The 12,011-nt window shown below is 38.4% G+C and overlaps 1 protein-coding gene across 1 annotated transcript; it reads left to right on the forward strand.

The window, feature by feature from the left end:
- Positions 1 to 308: 308 nt before the first annotated feature.
- Positions 309 to 10,570, forward strand: LOC139717876 (phosphatidylinositol 4,5-bisphosphate 5-phosphatase A-like). The gene is made up of 9 exons (XM_071629364.1): positions 309 to 406; positions 1,790 to 2,009; positions 3,211 to 3,327; positions 4,587 to 4,762; positions 5,117 to 5,338; positions 5,987 to 6,152; positions 7,193 to 7,330; positions 7,539 to 7,730; positions 9,634 to 10,570. The coding sequence occupies exons 1-9, from the start codon at positions 393 to 395 to the stop codon at positions 9,727 to 9,729; spliced, it is 1,341 nt and encodes a 446-aa protein (XP_071485465.1). The 5' UTR covers positions 309 to 392; the 3' UTR covers positions 9,730 to 10,570.
- Positions 10,571 to 12,011: the final 1,441 nt, after the last annotated feature.

Below are 12,011 nucleotides of genomic sequence, written 5' to 3' on the forward strand. Positions count from 1 at the left end.
ACAAACGGATCGACGCCCGCCCCCCTGATATGTAATGTAATGTTGAATTTATTTATATTTTTAACACCCGCATTTGGGTCAATATCTTGTTGTATGAATGGAACATTATAATTAATATGAACACTATCACAAAAAGAATATTTGTGTCAAAAATAGGCCTATGGCCATAAAAGCCCATTCTACTCGGGCACATCGATAGAAGTATTACACTGTTTTTGCCGAACGACTGAGACCGATTACTGTACGCATCGATAGTGTGCTTCGATGTTGTTCGATAATCAGACGAGCAGATCGCGGAGAGCATCTATAGCTATTCACACCGGAGAATGAAATGTAAACATCGCGGTGCGGAGCTATTTTCACAGGGATACTTTGCATGGATGGAATGAACCATGGCAGAACTAAGGTATTAAAGGATATTGTAATTGTAATTTATTGTTTCATTTAACTTATATGAGCGAATAAAGCATTTACATCTCCGACTGTACGTATTGCGAAGAGTCGCCGGTATGACTAAGCTAAGCTAAGAGTATTAGTCCCATACGCTTGCACTCACGTTTGTTTGGTAGTCTTCGATACTACTTATTACTAGTAATCCAAGCCTCCAATGACGCAATGTACGGAACTGAATAAACACTGTACACCAGAACTTAGCCCGACCAGACGCTGTGTGAAGCACGGTCACTTCTGTACAGCGAGGCGACAGGGTTGGACTGTGACTGTCTGTGTATAATCAACCAGAACTTAACCGCAGCAGCGACCCCATACGGACAAATACGTACCGTAAAGGCTGTTACTGTGTTACAGCGCCCCGCGACGGGGTTACCAGAACTAAGATTGGAAAAGATGTGCCTTTTGTCTGTGACGATTTGTAGATAACGCCCAAATTTGGGGTAAAAACTGCACAAGGAAGTCCATATCTATCCCCATAACCAAATCATCAATATAAGGCTGAAATGAAGTGCTATGCAATACCCAGTATGTAGATGTTCTAGATAACTAATCATGCTGATTGGTTATGTAGCCTTGTAACATAAACATTACATTGTCATTTTCATTGAACATGAAGTTGAAGACACATGTTTAAACTGGTGATTACTGTTGGTACTGATGTATGCTATTGTATTTAATCACCAGATGTCTATCATGAAGTAGACTGTCTAGTTTCTACAATAATGTTTTTTTGATCAGTATGATCTTTCTTCACTATTGCTGGGACACTGATCTATGTTGCATTATTTGGGCGGTGAGTTGGCTCAGTCGGTAGCGCGTCTGCCTCACAATCCTAAGAGGTCCCGAGTCTGGACTGAGCAATGTTGTGTGTAATCATACCACCCCTTTTAGCAAGAGGCAAAACACTCTGTCCCTCTGATAAGACATGAAATTGAGGTCCCGTGTATGAGAGAGTCACAACTCATGCACGTAAAAGATCCCACTCCATTCATTCATTGCAAAGAGCAGGGTGTTTAATCCAACTGGACCCCATGGAAGACCAGCTTAGTGTAGCTGAATATGGGCTATCCAGCCATCTTCTCAGATGGAAATGAACAAACAAACCATCAAACAAACCAATACATTGATGAGTGTAAATTTACGAAAATTTACAGCAATTTCAAAGACTTTTGAACATACAAGGACAACACAAGTTTATGATTAAAAGAAGACTGTGATGTGCTGGTAGCTTGATTAAGTCTCTGTAGAAATAACTCTTAACACACCTAGTTGATGCGGATAGTGGATTATGAGTGTTATGTCATAATTTTTTCTGTGATTTTGTTTTTATGCACAGAGTATGCATCAATACATGGAACGTGGCTACCCAGGACCCGCCCACCATCGAGGCCTTCAAGGACATGATTTGGATCCAGACCCAGAATGGACCAGACCTGTATATCTGGGGCCTGCAGGAGGTCAGCTCCAAGCCCCACGAGTTCATCCAGAGTGCCTTCTCAGATGACCCATGGACCGAGGCCATCTCAAACGTGGTGTGCCCAAAGGGATATGTTATGGTCAGTTCAGTGTTGATGTCAACTCTGACAGAATGTTTTCATAAGTTTGTCTGTGCATCAAATTATTGTTAGCCCTCTTAATCAGTATAATGATAGTCTCTACCAGAAAATAAAGCCCCCCCCCCCCCTGTTCATGGTATGGGAGATGAAAGAATGACTTTGTGACCGTGCATCACAAAACGAACAAAAAGTCGCACCCCTTGATTTTACGTGAGGACTCAAAAAGGTAAAAATGGTCAACCAATTCAATCTTGAGTTTTTCATATTACCTCAAAGAGTATATTCTTCTTCTACATTATCCTTAAGTTTGGGATCATAGAATGTATGGGGAAGTGTGTTTTTAGCAGTTTTTTTTACAACCCCTTTTTGTAAAGTTATGTGATCAGGTATGTCCTCTAGAGGTCCTTTTTAATATCCTTTGCTCACTCTTCACTTTCAACTCTAATAACTTTTGAAAGGATAATGCTACTGCTTCGAAAGTTGGCATTAATCATGGACAGAATGTGTTTATACAGCATGCTTAATTTCAGCTTAATTTGATAATCTCTTCATTGTTGTTGCTCCAGTGGTTTACATCCTGATTTTTGTTCCATTCATACCACAGCTAGCTCCGCTTGGTAAAGAGCGCTTGAATAGACCCTGTACTTCAGAGCCTGTTTCCTCAGTTCACACTTTCCACAGTGTTTGCTTTCTTTCCAATATTAGGATAGGTTAGGAGAGTCCATTTGAATCGAGTTATACATCATTTTGAAGCTTAAAGTCTGCTCTTTCAGAATCTGCTCTTAACTAAAAATCCATGTCTGGCGTCTTTGTGATGCAGGGTCACATTTAGACTTTGACTTGCTTGATTTATCAGTTGCTATTAGTGTGCTGAGGAAAGTCTTCAATTTGACTGTTCACATTATCCATATCTGCCATCATGATTATGAACTGAAGTCATTAAAAGCAAGGATATTATGAAACACAATTAGGTCATTAAAAGTAGAAAGAGAGGGAAAGATTCATGTAGGACTACCCTTTATATTTCTATATTTTATTTCATTTTTAAATCTGTGTAAACTTGCATTTGACAAATATTTGCATTCATATGTTGGGTTCTAATAGACCCTTGTAAAGCGTGTTTACAAAGATGTCGTATGCAACATATTGTGTTTCATTGATTGTTTGTTTTGTTTGTTCTCATCTGATTGAACCCAAACAGATCAACTCTGTAAGACTTCAAGGTATAGTGTTGCTGTTTTACGTCAGAATGCTGCACCTTCCATTCATACACAATGTTCAGACGGCTCTCACAAGAACAGGGTTAGGCGGGGTTTGGGTGAGTATCCTCTCTTCTCCAGGTCGGTAGAGTTGTGTGTTGGTTGCTATAAATATGAATCAATCAATGAATGCCCTGAGAAGGAGGGTCATCTTGAAAGTTGTTAACTGCCACCATTTTTACAAATTGGGCATGGAATTAAAAGGGAAGTTTTTCCAAACATGCACATGGATTGAATGAATGCAGCAATGTTAGCAGAACTTATCAGTTTTCTGTGTATTTTCGTAATATCATTATTCTGCTGTGATGTCACATACTATTATAGTCTTCTCATCCACCGATCAAAAATGGTAAAATTCATATTTTTTTTACTGGTTTGTTGATTTTCCTCAAATTGCACTGATGATACTGTTCTACTAATATTGCTACATTTACTGAATCCCTTTAAACGTTGTATAACAATGTTTATTTTAGATTCTTCTCATTTTCAAAAGCAAAAGTATTCCATTCCAATTTTATGAGTGCATTTTTGATGACTTTCAAAGTCAGTGCTATATCCTGGACTATCATTAGATGCATGTTTTGCCATTAATGAATTACTTAATTTGATCGACGTCCAACCTACATTAATCATGTTTAAAGAGGGTGTACACTATAATCTGGTATCTATCTAATTAACAATTGTGCCAACAAGTACTCCATGAAATGTGCTGGAGAGAGTGCTTGATGTGCACTTAGTAGGTCTCAGATATGATAAGTAAGTTATCTACATGACTTACTGTTGTAGATAATCTGTTTGATGTTTCTTTTACATTTTGTGACATTGATGCACTTGGGTTTACTGTGCCAACAGTCATGTCCAGTGATGCTTGCATTGTATCAATGTTAACTATAAAGGGATATAAATTAAATCAGAATCAATTGTGATGACCCTTAATTGGTATTACTGTGTCTTTGTATTTTTGTGTTGTACAACATGATGAGTTCTAATTCTTACCTCTCTGTGTATCTTATACTGTTCAAACATTAACATAACTCTGGCTTTGTTTTAGAAAAAGAGCCCACAGGTTGTAATTATCTCTTTATTGTAAATATTACCTCTGTGCATATTCTGTACTGTTAAGGGGCTGATGATTGTTTGCGTGATAAATTATTAAAAAAGTGAACATGTTTCGCAGATGTCCCTCACACTGTTCAAATTACGCTGTTGACTTGAAAAGAAAAAAAAAAAGAATACAAGGGTGAATACAAGGGTAAATGTGTGCATAATCTATGTTTGGTGCTAAATATTTCCTCCATGTGTATCTCATACACCCTAGGGCAATAAGGGTGCAGTGAGTGTCCGATTTGACTGCTACGGGAGGAGTGTGTGCCTGATTGCAGTCCACCTCTCACCTCACCAGGATGGCTGGGAGAAGAGGGACAAAGAGTTCCACACCATAATAGCTACGCAGGAATTCCCACAGTGCAATGCTACCACAATACTAGACCACGAGTAAGCACCGCACACTGTTTTACATAAAAGCTAATGATTACAAGACAAGCATGTTAGACACTCTTAATTGTAACAACTTTCGCTGAAGTGATTCAGTGAAGTATGAAGACAAAGATAAATGATTAACACATTCCTATTGCAGGATTTTTCCTCCTGTGGTCATTTTTAAGTGAACAAGATGGATAATGATAATAATGTGAAATCTTGCAATGCACCAATATCCATCATGGTGCAGATAGATATCTATGAAGAGAGATATGAGAAAAGGAATCAATTCAAATGAAAGAAATAGGACCTGTTTATCCCCTCAAACCTTCAGTAACACTGACTTGATCCTTCCATGCTCTGTCGCAGCTATGTGTTGTGGTTTGGCGACCTGAACTATCGCATTGAGGACCTGTCGACGGAAGCCATCAAGTTCTTGGCTGCCCCCAAGAAGCTCCATGTGTTGCAGGAGAAGGACCAGCTCCTGAACAGCATGAGACATAAGAAGGCGTTTGTTGGCTTCCAAGAGGGCGCCCTCAGCTTTATGCCTACGTATAAATACGACCTGAGGTCCAACGAGTATGACACCAGGTGGGTCTGCAGTGATCTTTCATTTAGGCAGAAGCAATTCATAGGTCTTGACATTGTTGCATAATCTTGATTTATGTGAAATATGCAAGATACATCTCATAGACGGCAAATAAGCAGAATAAGGTTAAAGGCCATTGTAGTATTGGCATAAATGATATTCAGATTGGAAACTTGAAACCCTCAGTCTCAATTTATTCATTTATTTATTGTTTATTTATTTATTTGTTTGTTTGTTTATTTATTTATTCATTCATTCTTTCATTCATTCATTCATTCATTTATTCATTCATTTGTTTATTTATTCATTTATTCATTCATTTATTTACTAGTATTCATTTATTTATATGTTGGTTAGTGTCAGTTAGTTATAATTATAATTGATATTTTTTATCAAGTACGCTTGGTTTTGCATGTATCGGTATTTCATCCTTCAGGATAAAAATGCACGTAGTATTTGCAACTGAAATTTAAAGATAATTTTCATGTCAATAAGCTGTACTAAAGATGATATTAGTATCATGTAAAGAAATAAAATATACCTCATATGCAGTGAAGAGTAGCCACAAAAGCAGAAGAGAGGATAATATTTATCTCATATCTTGCCTATATGTGATTTATGCTTTTACTTGCTTGCCATTGTGTACCCAGTCCAAAGCAGCGGGCCCCTGCATGGACGGACAGGATCCTGTGGAAGGTCAACCGGCGGGCGAGCATTGACCAGAAGTATCTCAGCATCAAGCAACTGTCCTACCATTGCCACTCGGACATCCTCTGGAGTGACCACCGGCCAGTCAGTGCTGAATTTCTTGCCAAGGTGGGGAAGAGGAAGAACATTCTAGACAAACAAACAAATGCAAACAAGCAAACCTATTTGAGTTTACAGCAATATAAAACTATGAATGCTCATGTCTGATTGGTAGAAGTATTTCATACTTGTCATTAAGATGCAATACATTACCAAGTAATGTAAAGAAACAAGCACACAAGCAAACAAATGTGAATGTACATCAGTACCATATCAAGGGCGTTTAGCCCGTTTAGGATGGGCTGATTTAGCTATAACACGTATTTCCCATAGACACTTGCCAGAGTATACTTAGGACTTGTCCTCAATGGGTTAACTGTTATAAATCTAATGAGTGACTGGTGTGGCTTTCCATACCTATCATGATTTGCAGTTCATGTACTACTGCTGAAGTCTTGCCTAGCGACAAATCAAAATCAAGCCGACAAAAAAACAAAAAAATGAATTTGCAGCAATATATGAAAACTAAAATCTGCAGATCTGATTATTGACAGTATCATACAGTCTCTGACATTGTCCAGGAACAGCGTATGACCATAAATGAGTTAATTCCAAACTTGTGCCAAAGTGACCCCCCCCCCCCCCCAAAAAAAAAAAAGAAAAAAAGAAAAGAAAAAAAAAAGGAAATAAAAATAACGAAAATGTGCTGACAGAAGAGACAATGTTGAGTTAATGGCAAAGCAATATCAAGGATGCACACTTTTGACAGAACAGACAAGTTGATTTCCTGGCAAAGCAAATGCAAGGATGCCCAAATGGGATTGCTGGCTGGCAAGAAGGCAATGTTACTGAGTCTGTTACCCTAACACGTATTGCTAAGTTACTGCGGAGGTGATTTGAGTCATGCAAATGGATAATTCAGAGTGTCCAGGTTCTTATCTAGTTTATGACTTTGTTGACACACAAAATTGTTGTCATATTTTGCAATATTGCCATAATCGTTTGTGTAATGTCTAGAAATTGCCTTTGCAGTATCATGCTTCAACATAATCCATATAACTTTTCTATCATGTTCATGTCTGTTCTTACTCCTTCAATTTTTTATGCAGGTTACGACAGATGATGTCCAGCCTTTGGTATCCTTTGTCCCGATTGAGTCCTGGTCGAAAGGAGAAGATGCTGAGTGCATCTATTCAGTCTTGCCTGATACAAAAACGAGTAGCTGGGACTGGATAGGCCTTTTCAAGGTAAGTCCCATACTTGGCAAGATTGTATACATGTGCATGTAACATACCCAATTCACATCTCAAGTACATACTTACATCATCCTTGCAAGTCATTAAAATGATAATAAGAGTAAAAAGCAACAACATAATGATTTAATTGAAATTCAAGTGTACTAGGAATGTGGTAGCTGGGAAGTTTAAACCTCCTCTTTCATCCATCAATATCCAGGTCGGGTTCCACACAGCCCAGAAGCACTATGTCACCTACGTCTACGCAGTTCCGAACGGAGAGAGCAACTCAGGGATGTGTAAGATCAAGTTTGGCTCAGGCTATCTCCCAGAGGACACTTGCACTAAATATGTCTTGTGCTACATCAGCAGAACCATGAATTGTGTTCTGGGCGTCTCCAATGTCTTTCGGGTGAGTAGGCAGATCGTGCATTTCAGAGGGGAAGTTGCGGAGATTTAGTGAATACAGAAAGACAAGTGAAACACTCAGCTGTACGTTTGAGGAATATTGGTTAATCCATTTAAAGGTTATGAATTTTTACAGGTTAGGTGCATTCCATGTGCTGCCCTCTGTAGATAGGAACTCTACAACAAATTGTGATGTCACAGAAGTGCAACTATGTAGAACGAATATATTAAAAGAAGTATTATATCATATCATTACGTCATTCTACAGATGTGTTGTCAGGAATTGCAGTGTTCCCAACTAGATAGGGCAGCACACACACTGACCTCAAATTTTGAAAGCATTGTAATTTTGAACATATTGTGTAGTTTTCTTTAAACTTTCCTTGTGCGTTACACTTACTGTATTAGCTGTTATTTTCGCGAGGGTTTAATTTTCGCAAATTTTGCGAATCTCAGTTGGATCGCGAATTTAACAACACGCGAAAATGTCTCCTTGCGCTAGGGTAATCGCGCATTTACATTAGCGTCAGCGTCAGTTCCCGAAAACAGCATCTCGTGAAAATGTCTAGATGACCTCCTCATTTGCGAAAATATTTGTACGCGAAAATAACAGCATATACAGTATTTTTTAACATTCACCAAAATGGTTCAGGAAACATTTCTTTGAATAGCTTGTGTAGTTTCTGGGAGTTGCATGTGTGCAGGTTCAATAATTGCTACTAAAAGGAATCCAGTATGATTCTTTCAACTCGGCATTGGATATTGACTGGATTATAACAACAGAGATGCATGTACTGTTTTTTGTTGTTTTTGTTGGAAATCAACATGTTTTACACTACAGAACCATGGAGTTGTTCAGTGCTGTATATAAAGAGAGTCTGGCCAACTCAGGGTTTTGGCTTATGAGTTGTGAAGCCTGCAATTGGTCAATAGCTGGTCTTTTGGCATACATGGAGCCATGTTGTTACCTATTATAGAGTGCATATATGCAGTGCCCATTGTTTACTAAGTTCTACTTTGGCTACTTTGATTATGACATCTGAGCATACACGCTAACCCTCTAACACCTAATACACTGAGTAACAACGTGGCATCCAATTTAGCAGTTGGCCAGAATCTCTTTATTTGTACAGCACTGGAGTTGTTACTGTAAGACTGCCCTCTAGTGTCAGCTGAGATGGAGGTTTCCAGCCATAATATCTTTCTCTAGAAGGTTTGAACTGACAATTTCAATAGGTTGCAAATGGAGAATGCCTGACAGTTGGTTTTACTACAGTTCTGTTTTATATGGATGGTTTCATAATTGTTGACAAAATGAGAGATAAATTACAGTGATTCCACAGTGGATTTTAGACCTATAAAGATAAATGTAGCTAATTAAAAGCAACAGTGCAAGTCTCATAAGATAGCATTTCAATATAGTAATAAGTCTCCAACTCGAGTAGTCTCTTGGCCGTTTAGTATAATGTTAGCAAGTAACATAACAGAGTACCATTTATCAGACAGAAGTTAGTGCATGAGGGACCAGTGGGAATTCATTTTCTTATCGTTGTGTCCTTATGTGTGGTAATACTGGTCCCAGAGAAAACAACAAAAACAACAACAACAACAACTGGTCATGGGTCAATGATCAATGAGGAGGTATCATGTTTCTTTTTTTAATACCTGTAGCACTTGTTATGAAACTGCATATAAATCCGGGAAGCTGTCTTTGTTCATGTATATCACTGGAAGGTTTGCCTGAATTTAATCAGAGATGGCTCAGTGTGAGAATTCAGATATAAAAAGCAATAACCGAAAGATGCAGATTTAATCTTCCAATAACATCAGCATTTTGAACATCTACGGTATTTATTGCAATGATGTTCTTCCAATAACTGTATTTCTCAAACACTTGCATTGCACAGATTCTTCCATCTGAAGCAAGCGAGAGACAGCTGCAGCAAGAGACTCAGCAGCTTGCCAACAGTCAAATGGAAACAGCAGTTCAGGCAGGATTTTAGCCCCTGCAGCCCCATGGATCTCTTCCTCATAGAGAAACCCCCCTCCCCTTCCTCCATTCAAAGGAGCTCCTGAGGGGAACATACAATGGTCAATGTACCCACCTTGTGCATCTTTGAGATGACATGTTGTTACAGTGAACTACGGCAGGAAAACTACTCCACCCTTTCTGTGGGATATCAGTGGTAAGTCAGCTGAAGAAGAGCTTTTCTCTTTTTTAGTCATAAAAACAAGGATAGAAAGAAAACAAAGATAAAATGACTTCTTCAAAAGCTATATATGAGACCTCAAGATTGTGAGATTTTGTCAGTCATTCCTTCAGATCTGTAAAACCTGCCAGAAAAGTGCAAAGATCTGTCACTTGCCCATAATAGACCTGATATTGCCATGATTTTAATTGTAATTGAAATGCGTACAATTTCATGGGAAAGTTTAGATGAATATAGAATGAATTCATCAAGTCTATCCAAGAACAATATTAATAAAATGCATTTCAAATTGATATGTGATCACTATGACATTCCTCTGATAATTCCCCCCTTTTTTTAAGGAGCCTTCTGACAAGCAAGATTATTGTTTGACTCATACCACCATTGTGGGATGTTGTTCATTAAATCATTATGTCTGTGTAAGAGCCATCACCAACCATATCTGTTCTACAGGGTTAGACTCAAGTATCAAGATGTTGGATGCCAGGTGACTTGTATCTAATCTTTTTAAATTGAAACTGAAGTAGATCCAATGACTGATACTGTAAGGTGTGGCTCAACCGGCACATCATTCTTTTACTGAATCATTCTCTGTGTTGAGCATTCCTGTGACAGGTGCTACACCTGATTGTTAATGTTTGTACTGAGATTGCTGGACTGTTGCTTAAACAATAACTTGTATACGGCCATGATTTGGCAGAACTACATATCTCGTTTTTTTGACATTTTTAGTTTTTTAGCTTATTGAGTTTTTCATAACATCATGCTTAAAGGCCACCGCACGCTACACGATCAGACTGGTCTTAAAGTCGTACGACCGGACACCGCACACTATACGACCGAACCTAAATGAGCAGGCTTACGACTGTAAAGCGCCTGCGTGCGCTTACATTTTACTGCATTGTGAATGGCTGAAAGCCTACGACCGGTCGTAGAAATTCAACATGTCAAATCTCTAAGACCCAGTCTTACGACTGGAAACTGGCAAGACTGTGACGTCACACTTCTAGTCTTAAGGTCTTAACCGGTGAATCGGGACAAAATCGTGTGGTGTGCAGCGGGCTTAATATGTTAAAATATGATGTTATAACTCTTTGTCATTTTTAAAATAAAATTCTCAAATATCAAAGTTTTGGGGTAAAAATGACATCATTGAGCTAGCAGAACTGCGTAACTGCTATAGTTACGTAGTTTTGCCTGATCGTACTCCTTCATTGAGGCAGTTTGAGCGGCTGGCAGAACTATGTATCTCAAGTTCCAATCCGTATGCGCGTGTCATATTTGTACACAATCTATGGGATTCTCATGATCAAGCAGAACTACGTATGTTTTGATAAACTTAAATATGTGGCAGTGAGCATTTCTTTTGAGTTAAATAAAACATAAAAGTTTCCTTTTTGTTACAGAACACATCTAAGTTATGTAAATCACTCTATGTTAAACGGCAGGCGTTTAAACTTTAAACGTGAATATCTCGAAATCGCTTCAAACGAGTTGCCAAATCACGGCTGTATGATGCGCAAGTCTCACACTGCTGTAGAAAGCATGCCTTGTGCCATGTCAGCATATAATCTTAGAATTACACAAGTATCTTGCATTTTTGTTGATATGTCATTCATCATGTACTCTTCTGGTTTTCATACATCCTCCATGAGACATTCCACAAAATTTTCTTCTTGTTTGATGGGTTTTTGTAGTGAAGAATTGTACCCAAATGATGCCCGGTCATGACGTTGCCGTTCAACTGCTTATATGCACGCAACAAATTGACTGCAGTCATGGCAGGTCTCACAAAGATGCAGATTTCTACACCCTAAACATGATTTTTTTTTTTCTTTTGCTTGCCAAGATAGAATTCCTGAGCTTGTCAGACTTTAGAGAGAATTGAGTCACATTTGGTATGTGAGAAACATGATAGACAGAGTGAGAGAAGAGAAACTTGAACCAGATTTATTTGTTATTAGACACAAACAGTGTGGGACAACTGTTTAGTAAAGTATTAACTTGAACAGGGGCCTATTTTATCAAGAGATAAAATTGATCATACTGTTGATTCTGTTTGTGAGTCTATGCCA

The sequence above is a fragment of the Diadema antillarum genome, unplaced genomic scaffold (assembly GCF_040938485.1).
Source record: "Diadema antillarum isolate AM-2024a unplaced genomic scaffold, OU_Dant_1.0 scf00000084, whole genome shotgun sequence".
Lineage (NCBI taxonomy): Eukaryota > Metazoa > Echinodermata > Echinoidea > Diadematoida > Diadematidae > Diadema > Diadema antillarum.

Coding starts and splice junctions, on each gene's coding strand:
- LOC139717876 (XM_071629364.1), top strand. Junction 3,328..4,586: donor CAGGGTTAGGCGGGGTTTGG/GTGAGTATCCTC, acceptor CATACACCCTAG/GGCAATAAGGGTGCAGTGAG. Junction 5,339..5,986: donor TCCAACGAGTATGACACCAG/GTGGGTCTGCAG, acceptor TTGTGTACCCAG/TCCAAAGCAGCGGGCCCCTG.